The following is a 13257-nucleotide window of genomic DNA, read 5'->3' as shown; positions in this document are numbered from 1 at the left end:
TCATCAGTAGTCTCCCCACTGCCAGGATACCCACCCTCCCAGCTGTGAAGCTTGGCTTGGGACCCTGCCAATATACCAACATACGGCGCATTCTTCTGCTTTCATATTGTATCCTCTGTGTCACAAGGCACTGGATTTTAATACCCAACCCTAATGCAAACGACTATAAATGGTCTGCATTGTAATTGGTCTGTATTTCATATAGAGCTTTTCTAGTCCTGATGACCACTCAAAGTGCTTTACACTACAGTTTTACATTCACCCTTTCACACAAACTGTGCAGCACTCTCTATTAGAAGGGCCAATTTGGGGTTCAGTATCTTACGCCTGTATGTATTTAGATCTGTACATCTGTTACCCAAGAGGTATGCTATTACCAACAAAGATCAACCATTTTGTGCAACAAAAAAAACTGGCTATTGTCTTATCTGTCAATGTACTAATACATCAGATTAATTTGACAAGCTAGACCATGATTCCGACAAGTAAAGCAGTCACAATAAACAACCCCTTTTTGTATCTGTTGGTATTGATTTTTCCTTCCTTTTGTCCTATCTGCAGGGTAACCAAGAGGCCCCAGCTCTCCCTGAAGCCATGGCTCAACCTTTTCCACCAACCCAGTACCCTTCTCCACCACAAAATGGCATCCCTGCTGACTACACCACAGCCCATACCCATCCCCCGGCCGACTACACAGGACCAAGGACGGTTGCCGAGCACGCCCCAACACTGTACACAGCGACACACTCACAAAGCGAACAGCAAGGAAATGAAAGCAACAACCCTTCACTAACATCCAACACAGTAACGGTGAGTCTTCAGTTTCCAGACACACTAAATTAACTGTGAATTAGGTTCCCTTTTAAAATGTCATGCAATTCAACACAACATGGAATGACGAACGTCTTCTTCATTAACCATGCAGAATATACTGTGTTCTGCTGTATTTTTTTATTAACCCTAGAACACTAACGTCGGGTGTTTTTTACCCAAGCGAGTGTGGTCATGGGATTTTCATTTTGTTGCTGCTGTCTGAGTGACGTGGGTCCTTGGGTAGCTTCAGTCTGCTCACTGACGTCATAGAATGTAGGCTAGTTTCCCTGCTCCCATCCATGTTTTTTTCGATAGACACGTGTTCGGGTGATTTTTACCAGACGTTAGTGATAGAGGGTCAAATATTTGATGGATATAATATAAGTTGTAAATTATGCAGAAAACTGTGCCTCCAGCCGTTCCTGGGACATGTCCCAGGAACGGCTGGACCGAGAAACAACTTCCCAGCTAAATATTTTTTTTTAACGACTCCCAAATTTTTCACAATTTTTATAGGGTCCCCCATGATAACCTTTTTTAGTACCCCATGTTAATAAAAGTACCCCACGTTATTGATGGTGTAACTAATTGTACGTTAGTGTTCAAGGGTTAAAAAAGGTTGGCATCAATGAATATTAAACAACAAGGGGCTTGACTGATTGTCTTTTATCTGCACATTAGGGGTACAAAGTCTTAACTGTAAACATTCAATCAATTTCTAAATCTACTCATTTCATTATTGGAAGCATGTTAAGATGAGTGTCATTCAAAATCTTCATCTTTGAAACAATGATGTTTTATGATGATTATAATTACTGCTCCAATCCATAATCTGTGATTTGAATGAAACTTGAAATTTGTTTTACATATAATGTGGAGATGACCACCAACCAAAACACAAACATGATTTTAGAAAATGTAGCCTCAAACAACACTTTAAGATAGTACAATGTTCTCTTAGTGGCTACATGAAGCTGCCATTAAAGAAAGTACTGTTTTTCTGTCTGACTGTCTGTACATTTTGGAGCCACAGTTTCATGAAAGCTGCTTTTATAACAGCAGGGCTGGCATTGTCCAATTATTGACAGATTGTACTCAAAAAGGTGATCTATATGTCCTGAGTGATTTCAGTCATGCTAAAACCCATCACTTTGCTCCTCTGCATTTCAATCACACTCTTGCTCCACAAGGCGTATTATAATGAATGCTTTGGTGTATACATCTTTACTTTACTTTTAGTCTCCTAATAACCTGAAGGTCAGCAGTTCAATCCTAGTCTCCCCGAGTTCAGACCAGTTACCATTTATTAGTGCCATGGGAGATCTGGCTCTGTCTAGTTTTCGATGTGAAACTACAAAATAAACAACCTTGACCTGAGACTTTTTCAGCCCTCTCAGGACATTTGTATACAATAGGAGCTAATCTGTGACATGCTGTGTGTTTTCCTGCAGGCAGAGGAGGCTGTACAGACAGAGGGCTCCCAGCCGCTCCACCTGCAACCCAATGATTCATCTATGAAGCAGCAGCCTAAGAGATTACATGTCTCCAACATTCCTTTCCGTTTCCGAGATCCTGACCTCCGGCAAATGTTTGGGGTGAGATAAAAAAAAACAGATACAAATGTTTTGGGGTAATGACTGACTGACCGTGTTTTTAGACACCACACATAACTATACATATAACTCAAACACTTCACCCACCCCTCCACTGGCATAGTGGTGAATAATGAATGAGTGAATTTCACTTTTTTTGTGAACCATACCTTTCAGTGCTGTGCCTTGCCACTGTGTCTTTCTTTGGAATTCCCCCCCTTCCAAATGCTAAAATGCTTTTACTTTGAAACAGGAATAGGAAGTGTTGCAAATATATAAATCAGTCAATAGATTTTTTGTTTGTATAGCCCATATTCATGTCTAATGAGCATAACAAGGTGCAACATCATCTCCCCTGGCTCACATGGGCAGTGTGGCTACTTTGACCTCCTAAGAAGTTTTTGCAATGCACACGTGGTGCTCACGCATTCAGTGTGGCCCGGGCGTTTCTCCTCTCTGATACCACCATCCAAAATCCCTTTAGTTGAGAGGAACATCTGTTCCTGCAGGCCTTTGCTCTTCAGAGCTTCTAATGTGGGAAAGGGGAAGGGTCAATAGCAACACAATTAATGAGATTCCTCAAGTAAAGGTCAAGATTTTATCTTCATTATTTCATTGGTTGCAGGTTGATTTGTATTAGTGTGCCAATATTCAATAGCAGGAATTGATAATTTCAAACTAAAAGCATTCAGTTAAACCACCACAATCTTGTGGACTAGTTTTTCTGCATCTTTTTGAGAAAGGAAATGTCAGATTTTACGCAATTGGAAGAAGGCGGTCCTAGAAATTTGTTTTAAGTGAGAATTAAAGGACAAATCAGGATCGATGATCACTCCCAAGTTCCTGACCATTTCATTGGAAGCAAAGGCAATGTCGTCTATGCCAGATGAATTTAGCCCCGCCCACAACATTTGAGGTTGGGAAGTTCGGTCTGGCATTGCTCCGTTGGGTAGAAACTATGCCCGAAATGAAGCTGTACAGACCAATCAAATTGTCAGGGTTGACTTTATTTAAAAGTAAAGTCTGACTCCTTTCTAAGTAAAGGAGCAGCGGCTCTAATCCGAGTTCCTCACGGATGGCTGAGCTTCTCACCCTATCCCTAAGGGAGACGCCAGCCACCCTTCTGAGAAAACTCATCTCGGCCGCTTGTACCCGTGATCTCGTCCTTTCGGTCATCACCCAGCCCTCATGACCATAGGTGAGGATAGGAACGAAGATCGACTGGTAGATCGAGAGCTTTGCCTTGCGGCTCAGCTCTCTTTTCGTTACAACGGTGCGGTAAAGCAAACGCAATACCGCTCCCGCTGCTCCGATTCTCCGGCCAATCTCACGCTCCATAGTACCCTCATTCGCGAACAAGACCCCAAGGTACTTGAACTCCTTCACTTGGGCTAAGGACTCATTTCCTACCCGGAGTAAGCAATCCATCGGTTTCCTGCTAAGAGTCATGGCCTCAGATTTAGCGGTGCTGATCCTCATCCCAGCCGCTTCACACTCGGCCGCCAGCCGATCCAGTGAGTGCTGAAGGTCACAGGCCGATGATCCAATGAGGACCACGTCATCTGCAAAAAGCAGTGACGAGATCCTCAGACCACCGAACTGCAACCCCTCCCCACCACGACTACGCCTCGATATCCTGTCCATGTATATCACAAACAGGATTGGTGACAAGGCGCAGCCCTGGCGGAGACCAGCATCCACTGAGAACGAAACTGACTGGCTGCCGAGGACGCAAACACAGCTCTCGCTTTGGGAGTACAGGGATTGGATGGCCCTGAGGATAGACCCCCTTACCCCATACTCCCGCAGCACCTCCCACAGTTTCTCCCGGGGGACCCGGTCATACGCCTTCTCCAGATCCACAAAACACATGTAGACCGGATGGGCATACTCCCAGGCCCCCTCCAGGATCCTTGCGAGAGTGAAGAGCTGATCCGTAGTTCCACGTCCGGGGCGAAAACCGCATTGTTCCTCTTCAATCTGAGGTTCGACGATCGGCCGAACCCTCCTTTCCAGCACCTTGGAGTAGACTTTACCAGGGAGGCTGAGAAGTGTGATGACCCGGTAATTAGCACACACTCAATTACCGGATTGAGGTCAAGAGGAATATTTTTCCCCTTTACCATTCCAAAACCTTGTCCATATCACACTGTGTGCCATGCGTGGGGACAGTGTGACGTTAACCTACAGTGTTAGTAGGAAGGTGTTGTAGGCATAATGGCTGTGTCCATACGCTTTATAGAAAAAGCAGGGCAACTTTATAAGGTCTCATTAGCTTCTCACCATCGCCTTCTCTTACTGCGTCCTGCATGTTTAGCAGGAAGAAGCCAAAGCTAAGTCTAGCTTCTGGGTGTTGTTTTTGGTGATCTTGGTTTGCTGGACCTGCATGTTCTGGAGAAGAGTTTAATGGAGCCACAAGATTGTCCCTCTTTTGCTCATGTGCTTCCCTTGCCTTGACCTATATATACACATTGCCACACCCGTCCGCACGACAAGGAAACTGCTGCCTCTGCCTTTGCTGTGTCGAAGGCTGCCTTTGACTTGCAGCTTCTGTGACGCCTGTCATCATGACAAAAGTGTCCACAAACTGTCCAGCCTTCTCATGCAGCCCCCTCGTCTTCAGTTGTGGCAATCCGTCGTTGACATCCACTTGGACAAACCAATCTGGAATTTCTGTTAGCTCACAGAATAAAATGTTTAACTTCTCACCACCGGTAGTGTAAATGCAGATTTAAGTCCAATAATATTGGGTACTAACTTTTATCGGAGTGAATTACAATTTTAGCAATTAACTATAACAGTAGTAACAAATAATTTCTCTGAAGGAGGCAAGAGTAAATCCTCTCCTGAAGAAACCCACCCTGGACCCGTCTGAAGTAAATAACTACAGACCTGTCTCTCTCCTTCACTTTGTTTCCAAAATTCTTGAGCGTGCTATCTTTAATCAACTTTCCTCCTATCTTAACCACAATAATCTTCTTGACCCTCACCAGTCTGGTTTCAAGGCAGGTCACTCAACTGAGACTGCCCTCCTTGCTGTCTCTCAGCAGCTTCACACTGCTAGAGCAGCCTCTCTCTCCTCTGTCCTCATCCTTCTAGACCTCTCTGCTGCATTCGACACAGTGAACCACCAGATCCTTATTTCCTCCCTTCAGGACCTCGGTGTCTCAGGCTCTGCTCTCTCCCTGCTCTCTTCCTACCTCAATGAACGCACTTATAGGGTAACTTGGAGAGGGTCTGTGTCTGAACCTTGTTCCCTCACTACTGGGGTCCCTCAAGGTTCTGTCCTAGGTCCTCTCCTCTTCTCCTTGTACACCAACTCCCTCGGCTCTGTCATTCACTCACATGGCTTTTCCTACCATAGCTATGCTGATGACACCCAACTAATCCTGTCTTTTCCCCGATCAGAAACACAGGTAGCAGCACTAATCACTGCCTGTCTGACCGACATCTCTCAGTGGATGTCTCAACACCACCTGAAGATTAACCTTGACAAAACTGAACTTCTTTTCCTTCCAGGGGAAAAACTCTCCCATCCACGACCTGACTATTAACTTTGACAACTCTGTGTTAACCCCCACTCCGACGGCTAGGAACCTGGGCGTAACACTCGACAGCCAACTCTCCCTTACTGCCAACATTTCTGCAACAACACGGTCCTGTAGATTCATGCTGTACAACATCAGGAGAATACGCCCCCTTCTCACTCAGAAGGCGGTGCAGGTTCTGGTCCAGGCTTTGATCATCTCACGTCTAGATTACTGTAACTCGCTCCTGGCAGGTCTACCTGCTACTGCCATCCGACCTTTGCAGCTCATCCAGAATGCAGCAGCTCGACTGGTTTTTAACCAACCTAAATTCACTCACACTACTCCTCTCCTCCGCTCCCTTCACTGGTTACCAGTGGCTGCTCGCATCCGGTTCAAAACACTAGTACTTGCGTACCATGCTGTGAACGGATCCGGTCCAGTCTACATCCAGGACATGGTCAAACGCTACACCCCACCCCGTTCACTCCGCTCTGCTTCGGCCAAACAGCTCGTTGCTCCCTCACTGCGAGCTAAACAATCATCAAAAACACGACTGTTTTCCGTCCTGGCTCCTAAATGGTGGAATGAGCTCCCCATTGACATCCGGACATCAGAAAGTCTACACATCTTCCGCCGAAAACTAAAAACATACCTCTTCCGACTTTACCTTGAATAAATAAAAAAAAAAAAAAAAAAAACAAACAAAAAAACACTAACAACTTTTTGAAACTAACACTTTACTAGCACTTAAATGGCACTTACTTATAGCACTTTGTAGTTTTGCCTTATTTGAAGAAATTGTATTTTCTTGATTCTTGTCGTCCTTGGTATGTACCCTCGGGTTTGAATGCACTTATTGTAAGTCGCTTTGGATAAAAGCGTCAGCTAAATGAAATGTAATGTAATGTAATGTAAAATAGATACATGTATTTATGTGATAAATGCTTGTTCTCAACTATGAATGTGATGCCAAGTGCCAATTTACCTGTGACATCCTGCAACCCAAAGTGCTCCTTTGCAGCATCTAGCTAGGAAGAGTGTCCTGCACACAAATTCCTTGTAGGCATCCAAGCTGCATGGGGACCTTGTTTTGCATTGCTGCACCTATGCAACAGAAATATTTAGTTTAGCGAATGGCTGATATAGTTTTCTCAGTGTTATTCTGTCCATCTCTCACAGATATTTACATTTATTAATTTAGTAGACGCCTTCATCCAAAGTAATTTATTAGGTCAATTATATAACAAGGGTAATGAAATAGGGCATTGAACCCACAACTTTGTTGCAGGCCAAACAGGTCCTTAACCTCTACACTACCACTACTTCGCTCACACACACGCACACACACATGTTCAAAACAGTCTTTCACACAGGGACAGTAAGAGTATTGTGCGTCCAGTGTGCTATTTAGCACTGCTGAGACTAACCAACTAAACAACAAATATCTTGACAAAGCCTCAACTGCCCACATACAGTTAGTGAAAACATACCATACCCATGCATTAGTTGAAATAATGCCCCGGAGAACCCCAGGGCTGAGTTCATTATAGCAGGACTGTGTTCTCCATCCCATAACAACCCAATTCATGAATTATCCAGACATGTGAACTGGATTTCTGTGAAACAACTGGAAAGCAAGGTCAACAAAAAGTACTTATGATCATTGTAGTTAACAACAATATTGTTTAGACCGTAAAGACAGGCTGTTCCACTGCCGCACAGTGTGAGATGTGGATCCCTTCAAAGAGCCATCCCTACTTTCTCTTTCCTCCCTTTTTTTAATGGTTGTGGGTAGGGCGGGAGCATTACAGTTGAGGTTCCATCTGAGGTCTGCCTTTGCCAAATTGGGCTCCAGTGGCATTTCCCTCAATTCATTTAAAATGGGATTTGTGAGCAACTGGCTCAATTTCCTAATATCGCTCTGCACCACAATGCAAACAAACACAATAGCAAAGGCATTACAGCAAATGGGATTCTGTATCATTTCAACCAAAAGTATGATAGAAAACCAATATGAGAGCAGTAAACAAAGCCATATAAACAAGTTCAATCAAAGATGATGCAGCCACAAGCTGGAGGTCTGCCTCTTTCAATTACGCAATAAAATACTGTAATACTCTGTCAAACACCTCTGGAAATCAAGCTCAGGACACAGGATTAAAGCCAGATTGTTGGGTACATCAGCAACAGAGAAATACAAGGAAGAAAAAATACTGCTTCAGGAAGAAATAAACTAGGTTCATTACCCAAGCTGATTTGAATTTAAAAAAACACATTGGTAGGGAAATTACTCGGCAAACGAAGAGGATTTTACGGGGTTGAAGGATAATTGGTATTCACAGCACCACTTTACTGATTCAGTACTCACATTTGCAACATGTGGCTGAAATCTGTAATCTATTTCTCCACCTCAAATAATTCCCTGGGACTGAAAATGCACTCTGCTCATTTTACTAGATATCAACGGTTATTTGAATTTATACCTTCCTCCAAACTGTATGAAAGCACTGACATTCTAACAACATGTGAGTCTTTGTCTGAGGAATTTATGAAAGGCAAAAACAAACCAAAGTTATCTCTGACAAATGGAACCTGTGTTCATAGGGTTTGCTTCGCATGACATGAACCAAATCCAAATTTTTGCCAGTGCTGGAGAACACTCTTAGAACTCATGTTAGTTGAGTGCCACACAGAGTGAAACTTCATAAGCTGATATTAGGGACTGTTACTGTCCTCTGAGTCCCTGCTGTTTAATGAATTAGCAAGCACTTAGTGAGTCTGCCGCATTAAGGTCCTTACAGTCACATTCCCAGTGGTAGGGGTCCAGATGAGTCATTAGACACTCAATCTATCACTTTCATATCCAAACACTTTACAGCAGTGTTCATGCATGTGTTTGGGGTGGGTATCATTGGTTGGAGTTTGTGCTAATGGGGTATTCATGAAACATACTCCTGCCTAAACAACTCTGGAGGCTTCCAGCATTCCAGGTAACCCTGTGTTTACAACAAGGGAATTTTGTCTTCTGTTACTATACTGGCAATACTCTAATTTGCCACCCCAGTTATTGCACAAGGCTCCACACTAACCAGCTCTGCATCTAGGGAGGCAATGGGTAATTAATAATCGAAAAACCGATATTTTATACCAACATATCGGTGCGGCACTAGAGCCATTATACAGTGAGTGGGAAGGTAGAAAATATGAGCTTTGCCATTGTTGTGTTACCCCCATGGTAGCAGCTTTTTTGTTGTTGATAAAGACAGTTGAATGTGTAGAACTTACTAATATTTAACAAGAGAACCTTTGGTAGCTGTCATTTGTCATAAAAAAAAGACACAAGAAGACCTAGCTGACGTCTCTGACCCAGTTTAAATAAGATTATTTTGAATGACTGCCGCAATTTCACGATGATTACCACATAATTATTGAAGCCTTTCTTAAATGAGAAAAATATTTCTTCATAGCTGCGCTCATTCTTTCATAATTCAGCTCATCCTGACTCTGCTTGCTCTCTTTCTGTCGCGCTGACACACACCGATTTGCACTGACACACAAACAGTGTCGTCTTATACGTGAGTAAATTCAGACTGGGTAAAAACCACAGAATTATTTAACTTAACTCGGAGTGCTTCAGATGAACAGATGAACACTGCTGTGGCCACCAACCAATGTGTCTTTCTACAACCTCCGTTTTTACAATAACCGTGATATTCTTTTTTATAAAGTTGCGCCTATTCTTGAATGATTCACCATAGAAAGCAATGGATCACATTTGTCATTCAATATTCAATAGGAATTTGCTCTGGTTATTGGTGCATACAATGAACATAGAAACATAAAAACGCAATAAACACAACATACATAGGAAAAGCAATAAAAAAATAGAAAACCAGTATATATTTACTCACTGTTTACTTCTTATTTACTCACTTTTTTCCAATATTTATACAAAGTAGCAATTATTTTGACAAACATTTCTGAATAAAATTATATGAAAGATAAAAGATATAAAAAGTGAAGTAGATAGTGAAATGCAAAATGCCAAAACAGTAAACAGTGTCCGATTGCAATATGCAAGTTCTAAGGAAATAACATAACTATTGTGGACAACAGTTTAAGGTAGCTTTCATCCCATTCATCAATCCACAACCAGTTCTTTGGTTTTCCCCGCACTGATCTGGAGGCAGTTCCGCTGGCAACAGTCCACAAAGTCCTGCTTCAGTCGTCTGTATTCCCCGTCGTCCTCGTCAGTGGTGTGGTCGACAAACGCAGATAAATCAGAGAACTTCTACAGGTGATAGGAGGGTGAGTGGTAGGGTGAAGTATACAGTGTACAGGGTTAAGAGGAACGGAGACCGTTCCCTGCAGGCAACCCGTACTGCAGACAGAGTCTCTGGTCCTCATATACTGAGGTTTGTTGGTCAGGTAGTCTGATATCCAGGATGTGGGTTGGAGGTTCACTCCAGCATGCTCCAGTTTGACCCTCAGAATTGCCGGTTGAATGATGTTGAAAGTACAGGAGAAATCAAAGAACATGATCTGCACAGTGCTCCCAGGCTTCTTCAGATGAGAAAGAAACCTGTGTTGTAGATAGATGACGACATCATCCACCACGATGCTAGGCTAATAGGCGAACTGCAGCAGGTCCATCGTTGGTCTCACCAGGGGGTTCCCTGGGACAACCGTCTTTTGTACAGGGATCACACAGGGGGTTTTCCACAGGGCTTGAGCCTTCTCAGTCAGAAGCTCAGGTTGATGATGTGCAGAACCACCTGACAGAGCTTCTCTGCACAATCCCTAAGTAGCCATCACGGCCAGTGGAGGTGTGTTAGTGCTTTCTGATGATGTTGCCTAAAGGAGTCATACAAAGTGAAGAGTACCAGTCCAAGGACCGAGTCTTGTCGAACTCCATGACCAACTGTTGTGCATGGAGGAGTAATTTTTTTGGAAAAATTGGATTCTATCTGATTAGTCTGACTTAAGCCAGCCTAGTGCTGTTCATTTTCTCCCTACATGTGGTTCAAGTTTCTTTTACAGAATCGTTTGATCTATGGTGTAAAAGGCTGAGCTAAGATCCAGCAGTCAATTATCTGAGAGAGTTATTGGTAACTTTTAATAGAACTGTTTCGGTGCTACTTGACTTAAAATCCTTATTGAGTAACTTTAAACAAAACATTGTTGTGCAAGTAACTACGTAACTGTTTAGCAATAGCATTGTTGATAGAACAAGCAAGAAATAGTTGATGGACCTCCTGCAAGTCCTATGTCATCTCTGCAGGATTGTCACCTTACTGATGCAAGCATGTACAGTGCTTTGCATAAGTATTCACCCCCTTTGGACTTTTCTACATTTTGTCATGGTATAACCACAGATTAAAATTTATTTCATCATCAGTTTATGTAATGGACCAACACAAAATAGTGCATCATTTGGAAGTGGGGGGAAATATTACATGGATTTCACAATTATTTACAAATAAAAATCGGAAAAGTGTTGAGTGCATATGTATTCACCCCCTTTACTGTGAAACCCCTAACAAAGATTTGGTGCGACCAATTGCTTTCACAAGTCACATTTGCAAGTCACATAATTAGTAAATAGGGTCCGCCTGTCTGCAATTTAATCTCAGTATAAATACACCTGTTCTGTGACGGACTCAGAGTTTGTTGGAGATCATTACTGAACAAACAGCATCATGAAGACCAAGGAGCTCACCAAACAGGTCAAGGATAAAGTTGTGGAGAAATATGAAGCAGGGTAAGGTTATAAAAAAATATCCAGAGCTTTGAACATCTCTCTGAGCACCATAAAATCCATCATAAGAAAATGGAAAGAATATGGCACAACCGCAAACCTACCAAGAGGAGGCCGTCCACCCAAACTGAAGAGTCGGACAAGGAGAAAATTAATCAGAGAAGCAACCAGGAGGCCCATGGTTACTCTGGAGGAGTTGCAGAGATCCACAGCTGAGGTGGGAGAATCTGTCCACAGGACAACTATTAGTCGTCTACTCCACAAATCTGGCCTTTATGGAAGAGTGGCAAGAAGAAAGCCATTGTTAAAAGGGATCCATAAAAAATCCCGTTTGGAGTTTGCCAGAAGCCATGTGGGAGACACAGCAAACATGTGGAAGAAGGTGCTCTGGTCAGATGAGACCAAAATTGAACTTTTTGGCCTCAATGCAAAACGCTATGTGTGGCGAAAACCCAACACTGCCCATCACCCTGAGCACACCATCCCAACAATGAAACATGATGGTGGTAGCATCATGCTGTGGGGATGCTTCTCTTCAGCAGTTACAGGGAAACTGGTCAGAATAGAGGGAAAGATGGATGGAGCCAAATACAGGGAAATCCTTGAAGAAAATCTGATGCAGTCTGCAAAAGACTTGAGACTGAGGCGGAGGTTCATCTTCCAGCAGGACAATGACCCTAAACATACAGCCAGAGCTACAAAGGAATGGTTTGGATTAAAGAATGGTAATGTCTTAAAATGGCCCAGTCAAACCCCAGACCTCAATCCAATAGAGAATCTATGGCAAGACTTGAAGATTGCGGTTCACAGACGGTCTCCATCCAATCTGACTGAGCTTCATCTTTTTTGCCAAGAAGAATGGACAAACCTTTCCATCTCTAGATGTGCAAAGCTGGTAGAGACATACCCCAAAAGACTTACAGTTGTAATTGCAGCGAAAGGGGGTTCTACCAAGTATTGACCCAGGGGGCTGAATACTTATGCACCCAACAGATGTCAACTTTTCTGTTCTCATTATTGTTTGTGTCACAATAAAATTTATTTTGCACCTCCAAAGTACTATGCATGTTTTGTTGATCAAACGGGAAAAAGTTTATTGCTGATTAAAGGCTGGATGGGCGGTCTGCAACTGCATAAAGTCTCCAATTAACATTCTGATATATGCCCTTGTAGGATGCCGTGTGCGATTTGCTCTTGTTCATCTTCAGAATTGGTTTCTGAACATATGTAACTGATTTTGTATTACCACTTGCAAAAGCAGAGAGCTGCAGGCTAGAAGCTGAGCAGTAGTTGGAAAAGAGATGTACATTTTATTAGGACCCGCAATGCCAAATGAGGAAAAGATGTTACATCATGGAAAAGATATTAATTATTCAGAACAATTATTAAAACATCGCAATGGTTAGAGGCAAGACCCAAACGCAGACATTGAAGCAGATTCGGGCTCACACCGTACTCAAGGCTAACAAGACGAACTGGCAACTAAAGGGGGGGGCACATAGAATAATACTAAAGAGAGAGGGGGTGACAATAAGAGGTTGGTTCGACTCATTAGGGCAGGTTT

General features: G+C 43.0%; 1 protein-coding gene across 1 annotated transcript in view; it reads left to right on the top strand.

Annotated features, from left to right (window-relative positions):
* The first annotated feature begins 579 nt into the window (after window positions 1-579).
* rbfox3a (RNA binding fox-1 homolog 3a) overlaps window positions 580-13257 on the top strand; it is a 67217-nt gene continuing 54539 nt past the window's right edge. Inside the window, exons 1-2 of the mRNA XM_062378710.1 lie at window positions 580-810; window positions 2265-2408. Of these exons, the coding sequence (XP_062234694.1) occupies window positions 595-810; window positions 2265-2408 (360 nt within the window). The 5' untranslated portion in view covers window positions 580-594. The remainder of the gene's footprint in view (window positions 811-2264; window positions 2409-13257) is intronic.

Source organism: Platichthys flesus, chromosome 20, assembly GCF_949316205.1.
Source record: "Platichthys flesus chromosome 20, fPlaFle2.1, whole genome shotgun sequence".
NCBI classification, from domain to species: domain Eukaryota; kingdom Metazoa; phylum Chordata; class Actinopteri; order Pleuronectiformes; family Pleuronectidae; genus Platichthys; species Platichthys flesus.
Note: the sequence above shows the minus strand (reverse complement) of the source record. Positions and strands in the feature narration are given on the sequence as shown.